Genomic DNA, 25,426 nt, shown 5'->3' with positions numbered 1-25,426 from the left:
GCAGCGGGAGGCCCGGGATCCTGGGGCTCAGGCTCCCCACCGCTCCGTGTGGCGTTTCCGCTCCTGGAGCGCCCCCTGCTGGACACCCGGCAGACCGCAGAGGCTCCGCGGACGTTCTCCCCTCTGAGTCGCCCTCCTCCCGCGGCTGCTGGGCGCCTCCACGTTTATCAACTTTCTAGGAGCCACATTAGAAAAGTAAAAAGAAACAAATAAAATGAGTCTTAAGTATACATTTATTTCAACATGTAAAAATTTTTTAACAAAATGCATTACATTCCTTTTTTATACTACGTCTTCAGAACCTACTGTGTTTTTATACTTTCGGCACATTGCCACTGGGGCCAGGCGCGCTCCGGGTCCCTGCAGCCACGTGTGGCTGGTGGCCGTCGTGCTGGCCTCCCCCTCTGAATCCCCCATTCCCTGACTCACTCATTCCTCAGGCCCCTGGGGAGCTTGCTGGGCAGTGCTGGGCTGGGGGGGCACACAGGCTGGCCCGACTCTCCGTGAGCTCCACCTGGGGGGCGACATCTACCTTTGGGGTTCAAGACCCCCGCCCCAGTCCTCTGCGTCCCGACCCCCCACCAGGTCGGGTGCCTTCTCAGCACCAGCTGCGGGCTTCTCTCCGCCCTCCCAGCCCTGGCTGCTCCTGGGAAGCCCCTCCCCGCCCACTCCTAGAGCCGCTATGTAATTGGTTGGAGGTGGGGGCCAGGCGTCTGCATTGTTTAAAAAGCTCCTCAGGTGTCCTAATGGTATCTAGGTAGAAAACCACTGGACCAGAGCAACGCTGGGGCCCGGCCTTATCAGCCCCTCGAAGCCCCTTGTGAAGTCAGCTGGCCCTGGGGGATTATGCTCATTCTCTAGGTGGGGAAACTGAGGCCCTGGGAGAAAGAAAGGCTACCCGTGTGTTTCTGCTGGAGGGAAACATGCATCCATTCCATCCATCCATCATTCAATTATAACTGATACAATAAGTATTATCACGCTGACTTTACAGGTGCAGGAACTGAGACTCAGGGAAGCTAAGAAACTGGTCTGAGCTCGTGTAGCTAGTATGCGGCCGCTCGTATGTGGGATTCAAACCACACTCAAAACTCAGGCTTGGCCCTGGTTGCAGAACCTAACTTTAGAGTCAGGCAGGATAATCCCCTCCCAGATTCTAGACTTTGTACCTCTATGAAGAGTATACCTTATACCTCTTCATGCAACCCAAGATCACACTTACTTTTTTTGCAGCTGGGTTTAACTGAGGTCAGCTAGGCTTGTGCCTTGGGGGTCCTGAGTTCCCTGAGGGCAGATCATTACTCCAAAACCCTGAGTGTCTGACTCCCATCCCCTGCCTGTGCCCCCTCCCCAGGACTGGCGCTATCCACGTTGGAGACCGTATTCTGGCCATCAACAGTGTTAGCCTCAAGGGCCGGCCGCTGAGTGAGGCCATCCACCTCCTGCAGGTGGCTGGTGAGACCGTCACGCTGAAGATCAAGAAGCAGCTAGACCGTGAGCCTCACCCCACGCCCGGGCCACACAGCCGTTTAGGAAGGCGGATCCCCCGTGCCTCTGTGCCAGGATGTGTGCCCAACCTCAGGCAACCTCACTAATCCTGTGCGGGGGGCGGACACCCGGGACAGCTGAGGAGACAAGGCCCAGAGAGGGGCACAGTGGGCCAAGGGCACACAGCTGGCGTGGGGCAGCCTGGGTCGGAGCCACGCTCTTCATCACCTCCTGCCTTTTGAGGCTGCTTGCAGCTGTGACTTGTGCGTTCCTCAGTTTCCCTGAGTTTCCCTGAGTTGGCAGGGAGGCCCCCATGCGCTGTGGAAGGAACCTGAGCTTCAGGGTCTTGCTTCTGATCTGGGCTCCACTGTTGCTCACCATGTGACCTTGGGCGTGTTGTCAGCCTCCGGAGCCTCAGTTTCCCATCTGTGGAGTGGGTTTGCCTGTTAGCATGCCACCTCCCACCTGTCAGATGCCCCAGCAGCAGCTCTGGGGCTCAGGGCCTGTGAGCTCCCGACCAGACTGACGTGGTGAAATGCTCGCCAAGTGGCTCTGTGTCTCCGAGGTCAGAGGCCAGTGGCAGTGACACACCTTTTCCTCCCAGGCCCCCTCCCACCCCGCAAGTCGGGCAGCCTCAGCGAGGCTAGCGACGTGGATGATGACCTGCCAGAGGCGCTCAAAGGAGGCGTGCGGGCAGCCCGGGGCTCCCCAGCCGTGCCCAGTGTGGACAGCGCTGTGGAGTCCTGGGACAGTGTGGCCACGGAGGGCAGCTTTGGGGGCCCAGGTAACACCCGGGCCCTCGGACCAGCAGCACGCTCTCTCTGGGCTGCCCCAACTGCCAGGCCTTCACAAGGGCTGTTCCCTCCGCTGTGTCCTCTCCTCGCTCCTCCTCTCCCAGCTCCGTCCCTTAGGGACGCTCTCCTGAAGGCGACCTGACTGTGCTGCTCAGCATCCCCGGGCCCCCGCTCCTCCGAGTGAACCACGGGCATTTTCATTAGCGTCCACAGCCAATTCCCCCACCGTGAGTGAGGTCAGGGACCAATGGACTGCCTTCTGTCTTCCTTGTCCCCGGCCCAGTGCCTGGCACCCGGCAGGGGCTCAGGCAAGGTTTATTGCGTCCAGTTGAAGATGGGAAGGCAGAGCCCCCTCCCACCCGTCCTGCGAGACCTGGCTGGGGCTGGACGCCTCCGAGTGCCTGCCTAGACATGAGTTCTCCTGCCCGTGCATGTTGAGACCATGAGTGGCCTTGGGGTTGGGACGCGTGAATCCAGTGGCTGCCCTTCTGACCTCTGTGACCCAGAGCCACGGGGTCTCCCCAGGCCCAGCTCAGGGAACTCACGGAGCAAGGCCTCTCGGCGGCTCCGTGGCTCCTGGCCCTGGTCCTCACTTGCTGTGTGTCTGCTCTCCCTGGGGCTCAGCTTCCCCTCCTCCAGCACGTGGTCAGCATCTCCCAGCTCACCGCTGGGGCAGGATCTTTAGAGCTTTCAAAGGCAGGGGGACAAGGGTGGCCAAACGGTGAACCTCCCTGTTAGGCGAGGAGCCAGCAGGGCCAAGGCCGGTGGAGCAGGGACAGGGTCCCAGAACCCTGGGGGTGAACTCCTCCTGGGGGATCAGGAGATCTGGGGGGTTCTGGGGGTAGGGACCCGGTGGCAGGGGACTCTGGGTAGTCATGCAGGCCCAGAGAGGGCAAAGACCTATCCAGGGCTGCCCAGCATGGCCGGAAATGGGGCAGGAAGGAGGGCAAGCTGAAGGCATGGAGAAGATGCAAATGCTCCCTCTCTCCACTGGCCAGGTTCCTACACTCCCCAAGCAGCACCCCGGGGCGTGACCCCCCAGGAGTGGCGGCCCAGCCGGCTGAGAAGCAGCCCCCCTGCAACTGAGCCCCAGAGGACGAGCTACACCCCGGCCCCTGCTGATGAGAGCTTCCCTGAAGAGGAGGATGAGGAGGAGGACTGGGAGCCACCCTCCAGGTCTGTGGGGGGATGCCACGAGGAGGAGACGGCCCCCCGGCTGGGCTGGGTGAGGGGAGCCAGTCCCTGCACGCGAGTGGGGGGGCAATGGGAGGTCTGGCCTGGACCCTGAGGAGGGGCGCCTCCTGATGGAGGCAGGGAGCCCTGGGCAGAGCATCGCAGCCAGGCCGTGGTGGGGAGGGCACAGGGGCAGAGGTGTGGCAGGGGGAGCAGCCTGGCTTGCCCTTCCAGGTCTGGTAACCTGCAGTTCTGAGAAGAGCAGCAGCAGACTCAGAACTTGAACCCAGACCCTCCCGACTTAGCCTGGATTGCTTGATGGCCTCCACCGGGGCCCTCATCACGGGCACCAGCCCTGGCCGGGCGTGTGGTGGCTTCTGTAGTGTCGCCCCCTAGCGAGAGCAGGCCCATGGAGAACCGCTGCTCCCCTCAGCCCTAGCCACCCCCTTTTTGTGTCTGTGCTTTTGCTCAGGCAGTTCCTTCTGCCTAGAACGCCTTTCCCGCTCCCCTCCTGGCCAATGCCTACTCATCCTTCAAAAACCATCCTTCAGGGCTGGCCCGGTGGCGCAGCGGTTAAGTGCGCATGTTCCGCTTTGGCGGCCTGGGGTTTGTGGTCTGGATCCCAGGTGCGGATATGGCACTGCCTGGCGTCCCAAATATAAAGTAGAGGAAGATGGGCATGGATGTTAGCTCAGGGCCAGTCTTCCTCAGCAAAAAGAGGAGGATTGGCAGCAGATGTTAGCTCAGGGCTAATCTTCCTGGGAAAGAAACAAAAAAAACCCAGCTCTAGCTCCTGCCCGTGGGAAGCTCCCTGACTTCCTCTGGCAGAAGGCCTTCCTCCCTCCTTTGCTGGTTCCACGGCTGCTATTGCGACCCTCCCGGTGGCACTGGCCGCCTTGCATCTACCTGCCCAATTACCCAGCTGTCTACCTGGCTAGTCACGTGGCACCCCAGCTCAGAGCTGGCACCGATGGGTGCCATATCTACCTTGCGAGTGAGTCCCCAGTTCCTTAGGAGCAGGGCCACACCTTATCCCCTCCACAGCACTGTGCCCAGGGGAGGGCCCAGCTCAGGGTCCGTAGACCCAGCTGGAATGGAGAGAATGTCCTTCAGCCTCATCTCCTCATCTTTAAGATGGGAAGGGAAGTGGGCAACGACTTTGCATGCTCATCCCTGAGGCTCCGTGCGAGAGGAAAGCCTGCATGCCTAGGCTAGAGAAGGTGCTTTGCAAACCACAGCGTACTTTATAAACGTCCGGGACTCTGTAGACGGCGAATGGCTTTGTGAACTACCAAGCGTGAAAATGTGACTTGTTGCCATTCTAATGAGGCTTGATTTTAGAGCTGATGACAGGCTTATCCAAGCTGTGATGGAAGTTAGGGGGTATCCTCGACCCCTGCCCCAGCACAAATACTCCATGCTCTCCATCCGTCTGTGTCCTTGCTGGCTCTGGCTCTGTCCCTCTCCTTGTCCTTCGGTGCCATGTGTCTTGGGGGGGCCAGGGGCTGTCCGCTGGGGCTACACCATGGATCTCCTCTCTGTCTGTCCGTCTGTCTGTCTGTCTGTCTCTCTTCTCAGGCGTCCTGTGTCACCGCTCTCCACCCCGTCTCATCTGCCCCTGTTCTAAATGGCCACCGACAGTCCTGGTTGCCCCTAACTGCGTCTTCCCCCCGTTCTGTGTCACCAACCACTGCCCTGGGGCCCTAGCACTGCCACCGAGGATGCCTGCCTGCCTACCTGCCCGCCCTCCCACGCTATGGCCCCTCGAGCCCGGCGCTGGGCCCCGGGGCCCTGAAGACTCCTCAGGCCCCAGCCTGCCTGCCCGCCCACCCGCCCACCAGGAGTTGACGCTCTCTGGTTCCTACGTTACAGCCCAGCCCCCGGCCCCGCCCTTGAGGAGGGCTTCTGGCATGTGTTTGGGGAAGCCCTCGAAGACCTGGAGTCGTGTGGTCAGTCAGAGCTGCTGAGGGAGCTGGAGGTATGGCCAACCCCCTGCAGTCCTTCCTGGGGGCGCCTGTGTGTGGACGCCCCCGAGTGTGTGCCCATGGGAGGCAAGCATGTTGATGGGATCCTGCTCATGGGTAACATGTAGCATGCACTCGCCTGGCACCCTTTGTGTAAAGGTGACTTCACGCATGTGCAGACTGTGCACTGACACGAGTGCAAGTGTGACTGAGAGTATTGTGTGGCACATTGGGGTGTGTGCACATATGAACGTGTCCGGCATCATTGTGTGTGCATTAGGAGCATGTGTGCATGCATGTGTGTGAGCATACTCTTGCATGCACAAATGTTGAGTGTGTTTTCAGAATATGTGTGTCTGAGTGTGTACATTTGGATGCATGGGGCAGCTTTGGTGTCTGTGCGATATGTGGACATGGTTGTGGGCATGCCCTGTGGAAGCGTGTGGATGTCAACATCAGTGACAACACGGGAGCTGAGGGCCCAGGGAGCTGAGAAGTGGATGCAGCTTCGTGTGAGGTCAGCGCTGCCCATGATGGAACAGGCTGCCCTGGACATCTAGGGAGGACCCGACTGGGTCATTTCCGAAACTCCTTCATACTCGGAGGGCAGTGATTTAAACTTCTGCTTTGTCTGTGCTTTTGCCCCCTTTGTATTCCTAATATTGTTGATTGGGGCCATTTTTTTTTCTCTGTCAGTCTTGCCAATTTCTAGGCTCTTCTAAAAAACCAATCTGAGGCTTTGTTAATTCTCTCTTGTGTTTCCTTGTTTTCTATCTTATTCGCTTCTGTGTTTAGCTTTGATGTTCTGTTCCTTCTACTTTATTTGTTTAAGTAATGATACTTTTCCTGGTTTCAAAGCTCCTTAAACTTCAGTCTTTCTTATTGTCTAACAGAGTGCATTTTAAAGCTATGAGTTTACCTGTAAGCACTGCTTTGGCTGTGTCCCACAAGTTTTGATTTGAGGCACTCTTATTGACCATTCAATTTGAAATATTTTCAGAATTTCACTATGATTTTTATTTAAACCCCTGAGTTATACAGAAGTGGTTTTTTTAATCCAAAATTTAAAACCAGTTCATATAGGCTTTTCTTATGTACTGTGGCCAGAAAATGTATTCAATTTGATAGTAATTTTTTAGAGTTTGTTAAGAGTGCTTTCCTTGTGGCCTCGTGTGTGATCAGCTTCAGTAAAGGTTTCATGTGTGCTTGCAAAAGAGGGTGAATTCCCTTTTGTTGGGTGTAGGGTTCTATATAGATCAAGATTTTTAATAAATTTGTTCAAATCTACATTTTTGCTAATTTTATATGCTTTATTTATCTTTTTTTTTTTTTGTTAGCAGTATGATAAGATTCCCATAATGATTGGAGATTTGGCAAATTCTTAACATTCAGTCAATTTTTGTTTACTAACCTTTGAGGTTATATTACTAGTTTCATGTAAATTCATGATGCTATAACTTTTTCATGAATTTTTATTTTTATTATTAATCAGTATCTCTATCTCTATGTGCTTTCCACCTTGTTGTTGTTAATGCTGTTGAGTGGATTCTGACTCTTGGTGGCCCTGTGGACAGCAGAGCAGAACCCTGCCTGGTCTTTTTGCGCCATCCTCTCACCTTCCGGCGCCATATCAAACAATGTTCCACTGCTATTCATAGGGTTTTCTTGGCCAGTTGTTTTGGAAGTGGGTGGCCAGGTCCTTCTTCCGAGTCTGTCTTAGTCTGGAAGCTCTGCTGAAGCCTGTCCACCATGGGTGACCCTGCTGCTATTTGAAATACTAGTGACACAGCTTTCAGCATCACAGCAACACACAGCTGCCACAGTATGACAACCAACAGACGGGTGGTGAGGTCCCTGACCAGGAAATGAACTGGGGCCGCAGCTGTGAGAGCACTGAATCTTAACCACTAGACCACCAGGGGTAGCTGCTTTCCACCTTAAATTCCATTTTCCCTATAATGATATTGTTCTACTAGCTTTATTTTAGTAATATTTCCTGTCTTTTTCTAACATTTATTTTCAAACTTACTGTATCATTTTATGTGTATCTGTCATGTACTATATATAGCTGATTTCCCCTCCCAATTTGAGTCTCTCTTTTTTAAGGCAAGTTTAGTCCATTTGTATTTATGGTGATTACTAATATAATTAAACTTAATTCTAGCATATAATTGATACTTTCTATTTATCCTGCTTTCTCTCTACTTCTTCTGATCTTGTATCTTTCCTTCTTTTGTATTGATTAAATTTTCATTCCTGTCCACTCTCTCCACCATCATTTTGGAGATTTTTATAATTTTTATTATCTTAGTGATTTCTTTGTCATTTATTTTACTTTTAATATTCAATTTTTACATTTAAAACTTTTTTATTGTTACAGAAGTTATACATTTGTATGGTATAAAATTAGATAAGCAAGGTAAAATAAAAAATAAAACCTGAGAACAAAACATTCTCACCACCCAGAGATCACCACTCTTACTGCTTCAGTGAGTATATATGTACTTTTAAGGTAATGAAATCATGATGTACATACTTTTTTTGTAATTTGCTTTTTTAGTCAGCTACTCCATTTTTGAATATATGGAAATATCTTTTAAAAATTTTAATCTCTTCTAACACTAAGACCATATTCAGATTTTCACAGTTGACTCCAAAGTTGCCTTTGACTTGGTCTGTCCAAACCAGTGTCTAATCCATGCCTGGCACCTGTTGCTATGCCTCTTAAGTCTCTTAATTTTAGTCCAGTGCCTTTTTAATGCCGCTGACTTAAAATTTTTGTTTATCAAGATAAAATTCACATAACATGAAATTTACCATTTTAAAGTGGAAATTGAATGTTAAAAGTAAAACAAATGAATTAAGGATAATCACTAACAATTCAAGGGCTTTTAATATATTCATAATGTTGTGCATCCATCACCAGAACATTTCTGATGTCCCAAAAATAAACCCTGCATCTCCCCATTCTTCTCTCTTCCCATCCCTTAGCATCTGCTGTGTACTTTCTGTCTCTGTGGATTTGCCTGTTCTGGACATTTCATATAAATGGAGTCATGCAGTATATGACCTTTTGTATCTGGCTATTTTTGCTTAGCTTAATGTTGGAGCAAGTGTCAGTACTTCATCCTTTTCATGGCTGAATAATATTCCATTGTGTGGATAGGCCATAACACTGACTTTTTGAAAGGACCAGGCCAGTTGACCTTACCTTAAATTTTCACCACCTTAATTTTATTTTCCTAACAAAGCCTAAGCAATCCCTTTGCCTCCTCCTGAGTGAGACAGGTGCTTTAGACTGCTGCTCCCTCCCTCCAAACTGTCTCCTCTCATCTCCAAACTTGTTTATAAATTGCTCAAAATTAGTTAGTGTGGGGTTTTAGTGAATACTTATTTAGTTTTATCAGCATGTTTGACCAATTTCTCTGCTTACCGTTGCTTCTTGCATTCCACTTTTTCCTTCTGATCTCCTCCTTTAAGATGTCCTTTTAGTGAGGGTCTTCAGGTGGTAAACTCTTTTAGGTTTAGTATCCTAAAAATGTCTTTATTTCACCCCAACTCTTGAATGATAGTTTAGTTGAGAATGAATTAAAGTTTTCAGCACATACAAAATGCTCAAAAAATTATAGTTACCATGTATAGCAAATTTATGGGCTTCCAAGCCATTTCATTCATTCTTCTAATATTTATTTAGTGCTTGCTTTGTGCCCTCTACTAGCAATTAGGAATTCCACAACTAAAGATGACCAAGATAAGCAGTTACACACTGTTTTTAAGTTTGTAAAATTGTAAATGTTAGGGAAAAAACGTTTTCCTCAGGGCTTTGAAGATGTTATTCGATTGTCTTATGGCAACTATTGTTGTGCTGTTAGGTTCGTTGTTGTCTCTTTGAAAGTAATGTGCTTTTCCTTCCAGTGGCTTTGAGGATTTCTCTCTCTAATGGCTGGTTCTTTTGCTATGATGTTTCTCAGTGTAAGTTTGTTTTTATTTGTCTTACTAGAGACAGTCTTTTTTTTCAGTCTGGGCACTCATTTTTTTCCTTCTGTGCTGGAAAACTCCTAGTCATTATATTTTAAATATTGCCTCTCCTTTGTTATCTCCTTCTGGCATTTCTGTTAGTCGTACATTGGACCCCTACCCTCCAGGTGTTCTGTCTTCCATGTCAGTTAACTTTTCTTTCACATTTTCTCTGCTCTGTGTTCTACTTGCTTTCCGTAATCTGTCTTCCAGTTGACTAGTAATATAGCCAAGGAGAGAATTATATAATTCTCTCATTATGAATATATTATCCTTGGCTATATTTAGTCTGCTGTCTCACCTATTTCCTAAATACTTTATTTCAACTTCTACATCTTTTATTTCTATAGTTTCTCTTCATTTTTCAAATCTTTATAGTCTTTTTTGATATGTTTGCTTTTCATTTTCTTATTTTTCTGCACATTTTCAGCAGACTTCTTTTAAAGGTTCTTATGGTTTCTCTGCCTTTTCCTAGTTCCCTGGCTGTGAATTCATCTATCGTGTCTGTGGGCAGGTGGACTTTTTATTTCATCGGTGTGCTCACTTTCAGCAGCACTTGCTCCTGCAGGCATCCCACGCATGCCATGTGGTTGAAGGATTTCTGTAGGAGCTCCTGAGTGTCTTTGCTGGGGCTCTTGGACTTCACCAGCTCCAGACCAGTTTTCACATTAATATCTCAGCTCAGTGTTTCTACTGCACTATTTGTGGAAGGCAGATTCTGGCCCCACACTCATGCGTGGGTTGCACGAAGACTCCTGGTTTCTCACAGGTAGTTTCCCCAGCTCTCTCCAGTCCTGGTGGCTCCCTTCTGAACCCCTGTGCTGGCGGACAGACATCTTCTAGTCCCTATTCAACAATGGATGACACTGTCTCAGCTTCCTGCTTTGAGACAACACTCTCTTTTCCCTGAATGGGTACCCCAGCTCCTAACATATATATCTGGTTCCATAGGCCAAATGGTTCGACTCCTGCTCATGCCTGTCCCCAAATTTTCCTTTCTTGCTTTGAAAGTGTTTATTTTTAAAAATGTAATCTACTGTCAAATTTGGAGGGAGATGTGAGCTTCCTATATCAGCTCAGTCTGCATCTTAACTAGAAGTCCTAGAATTCTACATTTCTAGGGGTCCAGAGCCCATGACACCTGGACCCTCTGATTCCATTTTTAATGATTCTATTATCCCAAGATTCTGGGTCTCTGGTCTTTCCTTTTGGACCCTGGCTCTCGGGCAGGTGAGGGTGAGTTGTAAGAGCCAAGATGGGTCCTCTATGCCTCCTTGTTCAGTAGCCCCTCCACTGTTTCCTCCCCACCCTAATCCCACAGTTTGGCCCTAAGACAATTGTTATCATAATCGGCCTTCCCTTAGGGGACCTCAAAAAACCAAAACTCTCCCGGCCCCCATGTCAGATAGAACCTTGCGCCACGAGTGGACACAAAGATACAGTGACAGGCAGGAGGAGAGCAGTTTCTAGGCTGGGGAGAGTCCTCTGTGCCCAGGAAATTGTGTAATGCCCTGTGTAAGAAGTGCATCCCCCCTCCCACTAACCCCAGCACCCCGCACCCCGCTTGTGGACTTCTCAGTCTGAATGTGAACAAATCCCCTCAGGGCCACACCCCTCGCGCTCAGCCGCCCCACCCTCAGCACGCCTTCCATTCACCTCCTGGCCATGTCCTAACTCTGCTCCTTTCGTCCTTCCCCGTCCTTCCCCACTGGCACCGCCCCTATCAGACCACCGTCATCTTTCACTTGGACAACCACATGGTCCCCAACAGGTCCCCTCCCGGCTTCCATGCCCATTTCTGCAGACCAGTCTCCACCCAGCAACTGGAAGATGCTTCTAAATGCACCAGTTTGATCATGTCACCCCCTCCCCCGCCTCTGCATAAACTCCTCAGCGTCTCCCCGTTGCTCTTGGGCTCAATGAAGGTTTCTTAGTGTCCTCCACGGGCCGCTGCAGGGTGCCCTCGCCCTCCCAGCCTCACCCCGCGCACCCTCTCCAGCCGCAGGGCCTTCTTCCGGGTCCCGCATTGCAGGGACTTTGCTCATGGCTTTCCCTCTGCATGCTGGGGCCTCTTCCCTCCCCACTTCTTGCTCATCTTTCAGTTCTCAGCTCAGGAAGCTTCCCTGACCCCTCCCACTGGACCAGATCCGCTGTCCTAGGCCTCTCCTGAGCGCCTGGCCTCTGTGACATTCACTGCCCTGTGTAATTTGATCTTATTTATTTTTGCGATTAGCAAGGTAGCAGATTGGTTAAGACCCTCAACTTTGGAGACAGACCCTGAGTTCAAATCTTAATCTGTTTAAGCCTTGGTTTCCTTATCTGTAAAATGCAAAAAAAAAAAAAAAAAAAAAAATTGTATTTGCCTGTCTCATAATACTGTAGATAAGGAAATGAGTTCCATGTGTAAAGTGCTTAGAATTGAGCCAGCGCAGAGTAAGTACTAGCCATTCAGTGCCAGCAATTCTTCTGATGGCCCCTGTGATTGATCAGTGGCTCCTCACCCACCATCAGCCTGAGAGCCCCAGGAGGGCGGGGACCTCATCTCTTCTGGTCACCATTGGGGCCTTGAAGGGGCGCACTCAGTAGGTGTCCATAGATGCTGCCTGCAAACAGCAAGTGGGCGTCTGAGTGAAGGGCCGTGTCCCCACAGGCGTCCATCATGACGGGCACCGTGCAGAGCACGGCCCTTGGGAGCAGGCCTGGCCGCCGGCCCTGGCGGAGGGGCCGGGAGGCGCGAGCTCCCCCCGAAGACATGCAGGAGCTGCTGCTGCCGACACCCTTGGAGATGCACAAGGTGGGTGCTGGGCGCAGGAGGCCTGGATGTGTGTCCTGGTGCCGTGAGGACTCACGGTGGGCTCCAGATGGGCCACCCCTCTCCGGCTTTGTTCTCCTCCACCATATAATAGGGGTTTTGTACTAGGTTGAATTTTCAAGACTCCTGTCATTTGGGTGACACATAAACATGCCTGTGATATATGCTGGGCTATTCTTAACATTTTTCTTTAAGTAGACTCACTTTTTTCCCCACTTAAGTTATTGTGTGTGTGTGTATATATAATATATATATGAAATATAAAGACTTATGTATATTATATGTATGTGTATATATGAGCACCTTAAATGAGAAACCAGCATTTTTGCCCTCTATAGATTACTATATAGAAAAATAAAACACAGAGGAGAAAAAAAATCCTCTTGCCCAAGAGCCCTCAGAAGCCTCTGAGTCTGAAGCCAGCCCCTTGGTAAAGTGGGAGATGAGCAGTGGAAACACATGGGTACCCCGCGGAGACTCTCCTGGATGGAAGCCAGAGGACCGGACGAGACCTGAAAAGGACTCCCTTCCCGAGGGCCTCCGCGGTGGCTGAGCACTGTGGACTGGAGGGTCTGCTGGCTGGAGAAGGCTTGGACAGGACAGGGGAGCGCAGCTGGGCCAGGGGCTAGGGCCGGGCCCAGAGGTATCGAATGCCAGACCAAGGGATTCCAGCTACTGTGGGAGGCTGAAGGCAAAGCTCAGAGCTCCAGGGACCGCTTCCTCCCTCTGTTTGCAGGTGACCCTGCACAAGGACCCCATGCGGAATGACTTTGGTTTTAGCGTCTCAGATGGCCTCCTGGAGAAGGGTGTCTATGTCCACACTGTGCGCCCTGATGGACCAGCCCAACGTGGGGGCCTCCAACCCTTCGACAGGGTCCTCCAGGTAATGCTGGGTGGGGGCACCACGGATGGAGCGGCCTTTCCTAGCCACAGGGTGGGAACACAGCCCTCACTTGTACCCTGGCTGAGTGGCCTTGCGCAGGTCACCTCCCCTCTCTGAGCCCCAGCTTCCTCAACTGTGAAAATGACAACACTAGCTGTATCTGTCAGGTTAGGCTGAGTTATGTTGTGTAACAAACAACTTGGAATCTCAGTGGCTTAACACACATAAACAGTCATTTATCACGTACAAGACATGTCCAGAGCGGGCCCATGTGGGCTTCCCTCTGCTTGGGCCAATGGAGGCTCCACCCTCTTGTAATCGCCTCCAGCTCCACGGCAGAGGAAACCAGACTGGAAGATCGCAAGTGGGTTTCCTTTCTGCCTTCACCAAGAAGCGACACCTGTCACTCCCCTTCACAGCCTATTGGTCAGAACTGGTCAAAGCAAGGGAGCCTGGGAAATGTGGGTGAGCAGCTGGAAAGCTGTGGGCATCCCTGGCCAGCTGCCCCGGGGCCGCCCTTCCCACGCCCCAGCTACTTTTGTTCCCTCCCTGTGATTTCCACCATACTTGTGCTGACTTTACTGAATATATGTTTCCTCCCAACTGATGGAGTTTTTTCAACTTAAATTTATTTTAAAAGGAAAATTTCATCTCAATTAGGAACGAAAACCCAGCACCCCTTGCTTGAAATAGAAGGTCGATGTAAAATACAAAAAAGATAGAAACAAGACAGTGTCACAAACTGTAGGCAGGAGGCTAAGTGTGCGTGTGCCTTTTATGTTAATAAGGGAGAGGAGCCGGTGGTGGAGGGGTGGAGGGTGTCCTGGCCCTTCCCGAGGACTTCCTCTTGATAAACTCTCACCGGGATTGAAAGGGTTAAAGGAAGAATGGCTTCCTCCGCATGAGAGTTCTAGGTTTTCCCTGGGTCTGGGCTGGAGGAGGGCCCTCACTTTAGGAGACCCTGTGATTCCCACCCTCTTCAGCCCAGGCCCAGCTGACACCAGTCTGTCCCCTTGGCTGTGCACTATGCAGGTCAACCACGTTCGCACGCGGGACTTCGACTGTCGCCTGGCGGTGCCGCTCCTGGCCGAGGCGGGGGAGGTCCTGGAGCTGGTCATCAGCCGCAGCCCGCTGGCACAGAGCAGCCGGGCCCCACAAGCGCCAGGTCCCAGCAGCCCCCGGATGCTCTGAAGTCAGCGCGTGGTCCAGACGCCCAAAAGGCCACCCAGGCAGATCTGGTTCCCAGACCTGTAGCTGGGCTGGAGAAGTGCCACCCACTTGTCCGTCTGTGGGTCTGGCAGGCTCTGAGCTGCGGACGGGACTTCGTCTCTGTTCTCTGGTTCTGTGGTGACTGGGGGGGCCAGGAAGTCAGGTCCTGCCCCAGTTGGAGTAACATCTAGGTCTCTCTCCATGTTAGGTCTCCGAGATGCCCAGAGGTGCCCGGCCTGACAGAGGCCAGGATGGGCTGCTCAACCAGGAGAAGAGGGGCCTGGGTAGGGACCCAGGTCCCTACAGGGTATCCTAAGAAGGGGGTCTGGGGTGGAGAAAGCCAAGCTCAGTGGGCGTGCTTTCTCCCAGCACAGCTACCGATCCAGAATGAGCTGCCAGGGAGGGGTGAGCTCCCTGTCAAGGGATGTAAGCAAGTGGGAGCTGTATACTCCAGTGCAGTCATGGACTGAGGTGGAAGGCATCCCAGTGATGCTTCCATACTGGTGCAGCTGGCTAGTTTCCTGATGGGAGCGTTTAGGGTGAGGCTGGGGGTCACTTCATCCAGAGAGCCGAATGCCAGGAGGGACGCTGCTCAGGGTAGGAGCCCACCTCCTTCCCTTCGCCAGAGTTCTCGTGTCTGGGCCTTGCTGGTTCTGAGATTCTTGGATCCCGAGCGTCCCCAGTTAGGAGATGGTGAGCGTGGGCGTCTCCCCATCCCTCCCGCATAGCGCTGGCCTTTGGTTATGACAGTCAGCCATTCTTTCTTTCGCGTCTCTGGTCTGGGACTGCAGGTCTGGCCCAGCAGGGAGCTGTGTCAGGCTCCGGGCTCAGCCCTCCTGCTGTTTTTGTAGGACACGTGGCCGCTGGCCCATCTGCACAGGCCTCTCTCGGCCCAGGCCCCTCAGTGGGGAGGGAGTCATTTGGGACAAAAGACCCGAGAGGTTTCATTCACCTGCCATTTCAGTGAAGATGGGAAACCATGGAAATAGGATCCGCAAACTGACACAGCTCTTGCCTGGCGTCTAGATCAGTGGAGGAGGAGAGAGAGGGAGAGAGAAGCCCAGAGATGGGGGAGGGAGAGAGAGAGAGAGAGAGAGAGGGAGAGAGAAGCCCAGAGATGGGGGAGGGAGAGAGAGAGAGAGAGAGAGGGAGAGAGGGAGACAGCCTAGAGAGATGGGCCGTTCTCTCTCACGCCCAATGCTGACAGTGTCCAAAGTGGTGATTCGAAGAAGTTTATTCCCACTTGAAATCTGGAAGCACCAGCGTTCCTTAAAATTGTTGTCTTCATTTCCTGCGGACCAGAAACCCTTCTAATTTTGAGATGGGCACAGGGCCTCCCCGTGGTGGTCTGGGCTGTGGCCCCTGCGATGGAGGTGGGCAGGTGGGATTCATCCAGGGCTGGGGGCTTACATTGCCCTGCCCGGCTCTTAATGGGGTCTCAGGAAACAGGGCGCCCACTCCCATTTGCATCCTTCTCCACCCTTTCGGCCCCTGGGGGCCCGGAAAACACTCTTCCATTCGAGGGACTGGACAGGGAGTCAGCGGCCTGTTCTTTTTGCCCTGGGTCACTGCTCCGTCACTGGGTGACCCTCCGAGTCTGACCCCCTCCGACAATCAAGGGCTGGACAGTCTCTGAGCAGCTACTGGCCTCGCCGTTGCGGCCAGAACCATCTCCCGCTGAGGCCCGCATAGCAGCCTGCCCACACGCTCCCTGAGGGCCTGCCATCCCCCAGCTGCCCCCGTCCTCTTCCCCATGTCCCGCCCCTCTGTCCCCGCCCTGGAGAGCCTTTGTGCGTGCCATGGCTGGACTGCCCAGCGCCTCTGCTGTCTTGAGTCCTGTGTAAACCTCCGCCCAGGGTGAAAGGGCACTGCCCCCCATCACAGGGGCACCAAGCAAAAGCCAAGAGCCCTTGGCTCTCGGCGTTAGGGGGCAGGTGGCACAGCAGAGACACAGCCACTGGTGGCCTCAGCTGTGTGACTTTAGGCAAGTGGACCAAACTCTCTGGGCCTCTGTCACGTGACAGAACTGGACAGGACCCGTTCCCAGGGCCTCTTGGTTTCGGGGGGCTGCGTTCGACTGCAGGTGGGGCAGATGCACCCTGACCCTGACCCCTTCCCTCCTCGGGCTGAGGCCTTGCCATTTCCCCGGACATATGCAACCAGGCCCGGCGCTGGCCCCGGCCGCCGGCCTTCTCATATGCAATATTCCTCTGGCTTCGCGTGGGGTCATTCTTCCCAGACCTGACCCCGTCCCCGGTGAGCGTCCTGCCTGCCTATGCATTTTGGGTACAGCCCTGCGCCACACCCCTTCCAGCCCCTGAAAGCTGTATTTTTCTCTGGCTGAGATTAGAGCATATTCCTTGTAAAGTATTTTTCTACGTGGGGTTTTCTCAGGGCTCTGGGGGAGCACAGCACGCAGGGCTGCCTGCGGGCCCACGTGTGAACCTGCGCCGCCGCCGGGACCGCGGCGATTGGGGGCGGGGGCGGCTGTCGGGATGAGGTGGGTTTTTTAAATAAAATTACTTAAGTGCACCTGGCGTAGAGAGTGTGCTTTTTTCTATTGTAGGCCGGCAGGAGTCGACTGCTTGCTTCTTAGGACATCTCGCCTGCTTTTAATTCATTAATGAACTCATCCATTCAAAAAGTCTGCTATGTATTTGGCATCATTCTGGCCCCTGGGAAAACAACGTGAATGAGACAGATGAGATCTTGTCTGCATGGGGCTTATATCCTAGTGGAAGACAGACAGCAAGCAAGGGAGCAAATCATGAAGAATTCTTTCAGGAGGTCTGGCGTGCAATGAAGGAAACAGAGTAACAGGGGTAGAGTAACAGAGTAAGGGCTTTTCTGAAAAGGTGACATTTGTGCTGAGACTTGAAGGACGGGAGCCAGCCCTGTGGAGACCTGGAGGAAGAGCATCCCAGGAAGAGGGCACAGCAAGTGCAAAGGCCCTGAGGTGGGAATGAGCTTGGTGGGTTCAAGAAGAGAAAGGAGGTCCAGTAGGCAAGTGGGGCTGGAGACCAGCTTGGAGGTCGCAGGGCCCAACTGTGAGGGTGTGAGTGGGGACCACGGATTCTATTCCATATGCAGGGGGAAGCCACTGAGGCAGGTGAGTGGTGGCTCTGCTATATGGAGCCCCTTTAGCCTGGGTAGGGGACAGCGATGCCCCTAATCTCTACAGGGCATCCAGGGCAGGATGGGTCCAGCGCAGGTCCGGCCCCGCTGGGGAAGCACAGCTCTCTGGGCAGAGGGAGTGCTTCTTCCTATCAGCTATGCAGGAGGGAGCCAGCACCCTGTCTCAAGAGGAGTGCAAGCAGGGCCTGGACCACACGGGGCATTTCTGTGGCTGGGCCAGGGAGGCCAGGGGCCAGAGTTGTGCAGAGGGCACTCGTTCGTCCTTGTGCTGGGAGGGGGATAGGCTCGGGGGCACTTCTGAAACGAGGGAGCTGTGCGCCAAGCTGGCACCGCTGAGAGGGGCAGCGTCGGTCCCGCGGCTTGGCTGCACGCCAGGCACTGCTGCGTGCTTCGAGAGAACTCCCTGTGCTGCATGCCAGGCACTGCTGCGTGCTTTGAGAGAACTCCCTGCATCCTCCCCACAGCCTTTGGAGGTGCGTGTGTTATCATCAACATTACAGATGAGGAAACGGGCACAGAGAAGTCAAGTAACTGGCCAAGGTCACACAGGTAGTAAGGGAGGAAGCCAGGGTTTGAACACAAGCCACGTGGCCAAGACACTTGGGGGTGGGGAGAGTCGGGCAGAGGCCGTCAGAAAGGCAGCCAGCCAGAAAAAGGGGGGGAGATTTTATTCTAACATTGTCTATAAATAATGAGTCGCTGAGAAAGATTTTTTTTTGGTCTGGGAAGTTGGGGAAGGACCCAGCAGGCTCCCCTGACCTCGCCTGCTCACAAAGGGTGGTGGGGGCCCGTGGGCAGGACAGCTGCCCAAAACACTGGCCTGCTCTGTGACCCCAGTGAGGCCAATCCCCTCTCCTAGCCTCAGTTTCCCCCACTGTAACAGTGGGTTGGGCTCACATTTCCCCAGGCTGAGGATGTCTGTGTCAACCACTGGCCTCCTGGGGTCCTGCATCTCCTCTTTCTGATGTCCCAGGAGCCGTGGCATCATCCCTGTTTGCGTCCCTCCAGGGCTGGCCACTCACCCTGTCTCCGCGCCGCCTGCCCCACTCCTGGACTTTGCGATCCGAGAGGCCCGGTTCGGGTGTCAGTAAGTGACTACACCTGGTACCTTATGAGCATCCCCTCTAATCATCCTGCAGCCTTGCAGGGGGCGGTAGTGTATTCCAGCTGGGGAAACTGAAGCTCAGGAAGCTGGTGGGAGATCTCCCAGTCACACAGGGCTGCGCACCCAGAAGGTGGACTTCAATCAGCAGGATCAGTAGAAGCAGCCAGAGCAGACTCAGGAGTCTGAGGACCAGGGTGCGAGGCCCGGCTCTTTTCTGGACTTGCTGTGTGCCCTTGAGCAAACCATGGCCCCCTCTGAGCCTCTGCCTCAGTGTCTCCAACCTGGGTAATGATAGTCACCATTGAGGAGCATCCTTGGGCGGGACTGAAAGCTCTTTGTAAAATGTACAACGCTTGCCAAACGTGAGGAAAAACAGCCTCATCAGAACGGAACGCAGGGGCCGGCCCGTGGCCGAGTGGTTAAGTTCACGCGCTCGGCCTTGGAGCCTGGGGTTTTGCCAGTTTGGATCCTGGACGCAGACATGGCACCGCTCATCAGGGCACGCTGAGGCGGCGTCCCACATGCCACAGCTAGAAGGACCCACAACTAAAAATATACAACTATGTACCGGGGGGGCTTTGGGGAGAAAAAGGAAAAATAGAATCTTTAAAAAAAAAAACCAGAATGCACACGTGTTGGATTTTACAAAGGAAATGTTTATTTTCATGTTATAAGGTGATTACAAACTCCTCTAAAAAAAAGCAAAGATGAATTTAAAATATCGATATACATATTTATCTAATGAGCAAAGAGAAAAACCCTGCAAATACAGGGATTCATATCATAAAACATTTATACACAAAGCTTGTCTACCGCAAGACTGAATCACACACCCAGGATCTCATTCAAATACAAATGTTCCTCCTCAGAAGAGTCTCTGGTTGGTTGATTTGGTTTTCTTTTTTTTTTTTACAAAAGTTTAAAATATTTTAAAAATATTTTGAAGTTTTAATAAAAAGTCCTGGTGTGCCAGACATATTTCTGGAAGGAGGCAAGACCCACGTTCTCAGCTTTGTTTTGTGCTAAACACAGAGTCACAGTAGCTGGGGACTGGAAAATGAACTGGGTAAAAAAAATGGAGCCAACGTCTCGATTTGAAACCAGATATACCCCAAGACGTCCCATCCCCCAAGGACCAGGCAGACAGGTCAGCAGCGACACCCCCCAGGGGACAAGGAGAGGCAGCTTCCCATAAAACAAGGGGCGTCTGAGGGCCGGAGAGGGGGCGAAGGCTGCTCCCGGGCCCGGGGCCCGCACCCGCGCCAAGTTCTGGGATCGGGGTTTTGTGTGCTGTGCGGTCTTGTGCTTGTTGAATTTCTGCACAGCGGTATTTAAAACATCCGTGCGGATGGCCTGGGGCCGCCTGGCCTGGGTCTGAGGGCTGGACGAACCTCTAGCTGCCTGGAGCGGTTTCTCTTGGGTCCTTTCCTGGCTTGCGTCTGAGGCTTGGGGGGAAGGGAGGCACCTCTGCCCAGAGCACTTCCCGAGATGCTGCCTGGGCCCTGCCCACTGTGCGTGGCACCTGGGTGACACAGGACGCCCTGTGCTAGGCCGGGGTGGGGGGACGGGTCTGCTCTCGTCTTGTGCTTCACCACCATCTCTGGGGGTGTGCTGGGGATCTGGGGCGAGAACAGGGGACCAGAGGTACAGAGAGGGAGCTGCAAAGAGCCCAGAACTCATCCAAGGCCACCTCCTGCTCCTGGGAATTTCCCACATGGCCTCTGGCTAATCCTGCCTAAGGCGTTCTGCCTCTTGCACACCAGCCAGCTTCTCTGGGCCTCAGTTTCCTCCTGTGCAGTAGGGCTCTCAATGCCCAGATCACAGAGGGCTGCTGGGTGCAGGGCCACGGTGAATGGGCGCTGCCCCTCCGACCGAAGGCCAGCTACCTGCCCCACGGAACCACAGGTTGGGGTCCAGCTGGCCCCTGAGGATGGTCCGAGGTGGGTGCTGCTCACCTTGTCCCTGACTGCGGGGGATGGAACGTTTCCTGTTTCATCAAGGCTTGCCTTCGGTCTTCAGGGAGAGACCTAGGGAGCTGCACTCGCCACTTGCCACACAGGCCCCAGAGCCCCTGCAGCTGGAAGTGACCCGAGAGGGGCTGGTTCCATTCCCAGCTCGCTGTGCCAAAGTCCCTTCCCTGCTCCAGGCCTCAGTTTCCCCATTTTACAGTGAGGGTGTTGGCTGGGGGGCCCTGGAGGCCTGTCCACTGCAGGGATTAACTCGGTCCACGCCCAGCTCAGCGAAGCATCTCCCTGGGGGAGATTTATCCCGGGGACCTTATCCATTTCCTCATCCTAAAAAATTCTTCAAACATCTCCCTCACACCCCTTCCAGATCCGGCTGACTGGGCTGTGTGTCGGCCTCCGCATTTCTGACCCATCCCAGGCGGGGAGCGGGCGGAGGACGGCCCGTTCTCCAGAGACAGGAGGACCAGAGTCGGGAGCTCTGCATGCGGACACGGAGAAGCCGCGCGGCCTCGCACACTGTGCTCGCAGGGCCGAGTTCTGCGGACACAGAGCTGGGGGACTCGACCAGAGGCCGCCGGGGAGACAGGTGCCCCGGGAGCTTGCCGAGGAACCGGCTTGGGTGAAGTGGCTGACCTTCCTTTCCAGGCGAGGCCTGGGGAGCTGGTCTGCATGTGTCTTTGGTCTAGAATTGGTCTGGGACTCTCATAAGAAGAGGCCTTCCTCGGGCCATTTCCAGAATGTTGCCATTTGCCCACCAACCCGCAATACTGTAGCCTCTCACCCGGGTCCAAGCCCCAGGAGGGGAGATGGTGGAGCCTGAAACGACCACAGATGCCCAGGCAGCCACAGACGCCCCTCGCCTCCACAGGCCACCTGTCCCCAACCCCTGAGAGCAGTTAGTTCACTGAGGTTCCGTAAGACAAAGGAAAACAGGCCACATTGCTACTCAGGAAAAACCCAATAAAATCAAATCAGACACAGCGGCACCACAGATACACGAGGACAGGACACATCAGGACTGAATCGTTTGGACCAGGGCTGGGTGCCGTTCGGCAGAGGATGTGCCTTGGAAACAGTGAAATGTGAATGCTCGCCAAAGCAAGAGGTTCAGAATTGCCTCTGTCCCTTGAGAGGGGGACATTAAAGGCTCCTCCCCCTCCTGAATTTGGGGAGGGGGTCCCAGGATCCAGAGAGCCCCCGCTCTGAAAACCTGAGTGGGGCTTCACTCCACACACCCCGTGAGGCGGGCAGTGCCGTTTGTGTGTGACAATGTTTCGGTGTAGTTGAGACTCTGAATTTGGAAGTGACTGTCTAAATGACACAGTTGGGTCCCAATGGAGCTGGGGTGGGGGCGTGTCCGTACTGGGGCTTTTAAAGGGGGGCACCTTCTCTCCTGGTTCAGAGGAACGCTGCTCTACGTGAGGCTCTCAGTCAAGCCAGGTCTGGGCTGCCAGCCCCATGAAAACCCCAACCTTCTAGAAAATGCCCCCTCGCCTCCTCTTGCAGGCTCCCACGTAGTGCACAGCTGACACCAGCTCTGCAGGGCTGTGAAAGGCAGAGCTCTCTTCTCTCCCAGGGCCCCACCAAGGGCTGCGCTTGTGCCTGAACTGCGAGGAGAGCGACGGGAGCGCGTCAGCCGAATCCAGAGCCGCTCCTGGCACTCCCTGCTGGGCGCTAGGGTGGCCCTGGGCCGGGATCTTCAACAAGAGCTTGTCAGGAGTTTCCCCGCCTCTGGGAGATGAGGACAGAGCTGAGTGGAGAGATGAGGAAAGAAAAGACGCCTCCTGACCCGGGCTCTCCGTGCGCCTGGCCTGCATCCTCCAGTCCACTCGCTCCCCTCCCGTCCCTCACAAATACGCCATGGTTCCTTCCGACAGGCAGCCTCCAGAGATGTCAGCTGGGGAATGGCCTGAACCTGCCAGGACCCCACTAAGATGCAACAGACCATCTGCACGAGGCTCGGAGCCCTGGGACTGCCAGCTCCTGGTGGGCGGCCTCAGGTCTCCATGGGGGCAGCCCCAGGAAGGACTGTGGCCAGGCGGTCAGCCTGAGGGCTCCCACCTCGGCCCCGTCCGCCCCAGCCTCTCGGAGCTCTCGCTGCTCCTCTGCATGAGTGGCTCTGACGGTCCGTCCGACAGTCCTTCTGACTGTCCAACCTCCACCGTCCACCTCAAAACACAAGGTGGGGTTTTGCTCCTGGTGCAGCGGCTTCTGCGGCTCTTAGAATCAGGCTGTTGCTGTGGGGCCTCATCTGTCAGCTTTGAGTCAGTCCTTGTGTTTGAGGGGCTGGTTCATTAGCTTGGCGTCTCTCTTCTTGGCGAAGACAAGAGCGACGAGGCATCTCCCCACGGCCTCCTTTCTCCAGCCCCTCTGGGTCTGGCCAGCTGGTGGGTGCTGTTTGCTTCCACTCGAACCACGTTTGGAAGGTGCTATGCACTTTTAAAATGGGCCCGTTGGCCCAGGAAAAGTCCGCCCTGCACTTTTTGGGGGCAGAACTTTCTGCCAGCTACGCAAGCACCGAAGAATTGCTTTTAAAAATGAGATCTATTGCTGGCAGGATCAATTCAAGTGGTAAAAGTGTATGACAATCTCTAAGTGTATATACAGTTATATGTAAAAAAAATACAAAGAAAAATTTACCAAGTTCCTATAAAATACATCTAATTCAGTATGAAGGCTCTGCCTCGCCCCCGACATCTGCCTGTGGGTTTTCTTTTTGTACAAAATATCCCCAAATCAAAACAAAATACACATACGCACGGCACCACACACACACACACACACACACACACACACACATTTTCTGTGACAATTAGAAAAACTCCTAGTGCAATCTGAAGCTCTGTAAACCTCGACCTACGGGCATCTAATGTTAGTAAACAGCAGGAAAGTGGCCCGACCTGGCCACGAGCTCACATCATGGTCTCCACCAGGATGTGCGAGGGTTTCATGAGAGCCCCGTTCACGGCCCTGCGGGAGTTGTAGGGTGTGGCCCCCTCGCGCTCCACGGCCCAGCGGTTGGGTTCCCTGGGGGTCAGCAGGTACTTGAGTCTCTGGAGAAGGAAGGGGACAGAAGCGGAGGACAGTCAGGGGGCCTGGTTTCCCTCCTGACCACGGCCATCCACCCACTCTGGGTCCTGCCATGTGCTGTTTGGCCTTTTGCAAACTACTACCCTCTCTGAAACTCCCATTTCAACTCTTAAGCTCCCTCCAGGCCCTGAATCAGGGCAAGATTCCTGTGGAAGTTCCTTGGCCAAGCCCTGCTTCCACACCTCAGAGGCAGGGTGACTCAGACCTCAGGCTCTGACTTCTTTCTCCCTTGGAGCTGGAATATGCCTCCTTGTGAGTCCCATCCCCCAACTTCTCTGACTTGCAAAGCGGCCAAGTTTCTGCAATTTGTATGCCTGAGGTCATATAACTGTCTTGAGCCTCCCATGGCTCCCACCTTCCTCAGGGAGAAACTCCAAACCCCTTGGCCTCCCACAAGCTGCATCCCTGCCTCCCTGCAGACGGGTCTCCCCATCTCCCTGCGGGCGTGCAGCTCTCCCTGCGAGGGCTGGGAGACCACTGCTTGTGTCGGAGCTGGGCCTCCCCGAGAGGGGCCAGAGGCGGCACCGCCCAAGAATTCGCACAGGATCCCCGGGCAGGGCGAGTTTCGTCCTCCCCGCTGGAGGCCTGATCGTGGAGTCTGGGAGGGAAAGAGCGCCCCTGGCCACCCAGCCAGCCAGAGCAGGACCGGGACTCCAACTCAGGGCTCTGGCCGCCCAGCCCACCTCCTGGCCAGAGACGTAAAGAGGAAGCAGTTGGAAACCACAAACTCTCCAGGCAGTGACGTTCAACGTAGGTATACAACAAGTGCTTAAAAGCTGCTATTAAAAGCTACAATATTTCATTTGAAAATCCAGATTTCCATCTGCCACTAAAACATTGCAAGACCCGGCGACCCCAGACCCACATCCTCTCTTGGTGACAACGGGCCAGAGCTGATGAGCGCTGCCTGCTGTAGATTTCCATGGCCTTCTCCAGTTCACTCCCAGCCCTGCCCGGGGGGCCCCTCATCTGGGCTGCCCCTCTGGTCCCTGGAGGAGGAGACTGGAGGCCCAGGTAAAGGGCGAGGGGTGGAACACCAGCGGAGGGCAGGCTCTGCTCCCCTTGCATCGCTTTGCCTCTCGGTGCCTCTGGACAGCAGGTGTGCTCCCGGAAGGTGAGACAAGAGGCGCGCTCCCCCGGGCAGCACCCAGGGCTCCGTGCATAAGGGGGGCGCAGACGCAGCTGGAATCCGCCCAGGACAGAGCTCGGGGTTGGCCGGTCGGGTGCAGAGAGAAGTTAGGGGCTGGGAGGACACCTCGGCACCCTGTGCAGGTGGGGGGTCGAGGGGCCCAGGGCACAGTCGGATGGATGGGGCTCAACCGCCTGCAGAGGAGGCGGCTTTGGTTCTACGATATTTTTAAATTGAGTTTTGAAGGGACACATTAGTGACCTGTTGGACATGCTCCTCCTAGTGGCTGAAATATGTAATTGCTGTGGCACTGACCAACCAGAACAGACATCCAAGACCCAGTTAACCTTCAGTTTCTGGGTGGCAGGGGCATTCTGGAAATTCCTGGGGAGGGGCTGGGTTGGCATGGGGCATTTGGGGGCCACCTGGAGGGCTCAGGGCAGCAGCTATTACTCATCTGTCGCCAGGCCCAGTATTCCAGTATTTTAAGAAATGATAGGGCCGATCAGCCTTCTGCCTGAACACTGGGGTCCTTGCCTGTGTCCCCTGAGAAAACACAATGGTCTAATGCTGCAGGAACCCCCCAAGGGCCGTCGCAGCTCAGACTGACCCTGGCATCATGTCGTCCTCCCTCACACACCCCTGCTTCTGTCCTCAGCT

The 25,426-nt window shown here is 53.9% G+C and overlaps 2 protein-coding genes across 11 annotated transcripts in view; one reads left to right on the top strand and one right to left on the bottom strand.

Moving 5' to 3' along the window:
• GRIP2 (glutamate receptor interacting protein 2) overlaps nt 1-19,490 on the top strand; it is a 100,927-nt gene extending 81,437 nt beyond the window's left edge. For 4 of the 7 annotated variants that reach the window (XM_044754820.2, XM_044754821.2, XM_014838443.3 and 1 more), the window contains 7 exons: nt 1,355-1,494; nt 2,093-2,272; nt 3,281-3,458; nt 5,328-5,433; nt 12,087-12,230; nt 12,985-13,131; nt 14,164-19,490. In XM_044754820.2, the coding sequence (XP_044610755.2) occupies nt 1,355-1,494; nt 2,093-2,272; nt 3,281-3,458; nt 5,328-5,433; nt 12,087-12,230; nt 12,985-13,131; nt 14,164-14,322 (1,054 nt within the window). In that variant the 3' untranslated portion in view covers nt 14,323-19,490. Of the gene's footprint in view, nt 1-1,354; nt 2,273-3,280; nt 3,459-5,033; nt 5,434-12,086; nt 12,231-12,984; nt 13,132-14,163 lie in introns of those variants that run through there. The other 3 variants (XR_011496601.1, XR_011496602.1, XM_070493410.1) reach the window with 3 other exon arrangements.
• SLC6A6 (solute carrier family 6 member 6) overlaps nt 19,216-25,426 on the bottom strand; it is a 79,681-nt gene continuing 73,470 nt past the window's right edge. For all 4 annotated transcript variants that reach the window (XM_044755458.2, XM_070493411.1, XM_070493412.1 and 1 more), the window contains exon 14: nt 19,216-23,600. In XM_044755458.2, the coding sequence (XP_044611393.1) occupies nt 23,460-23,600 (141 nt within the window). In that variant the 3' untranslated portion in view covers nt 19,216-23,459. The remainder of the gene's footprint in view (nt 23,601-25,426) is intronic.

This window comes from Equus asinus, chromosome 21, assembly GCF_041296235.1.
Source record: "Equus asinus isolate D_3611 breed Donkey chromosome 21, EquAss-T2T_v2, whole genome shotgun sequence".
Lineage (NCBI taxonomy): Eukaryota > Metazoa > Chordata > Mammalia > Perissodactyla > Equidae > Equus > Equus asinus.
The sequence above is the reverse complement of the archived record's forward strand: the minus strand, read 5'-3'. Positions and strand labels throughout refer to the sequence as shown.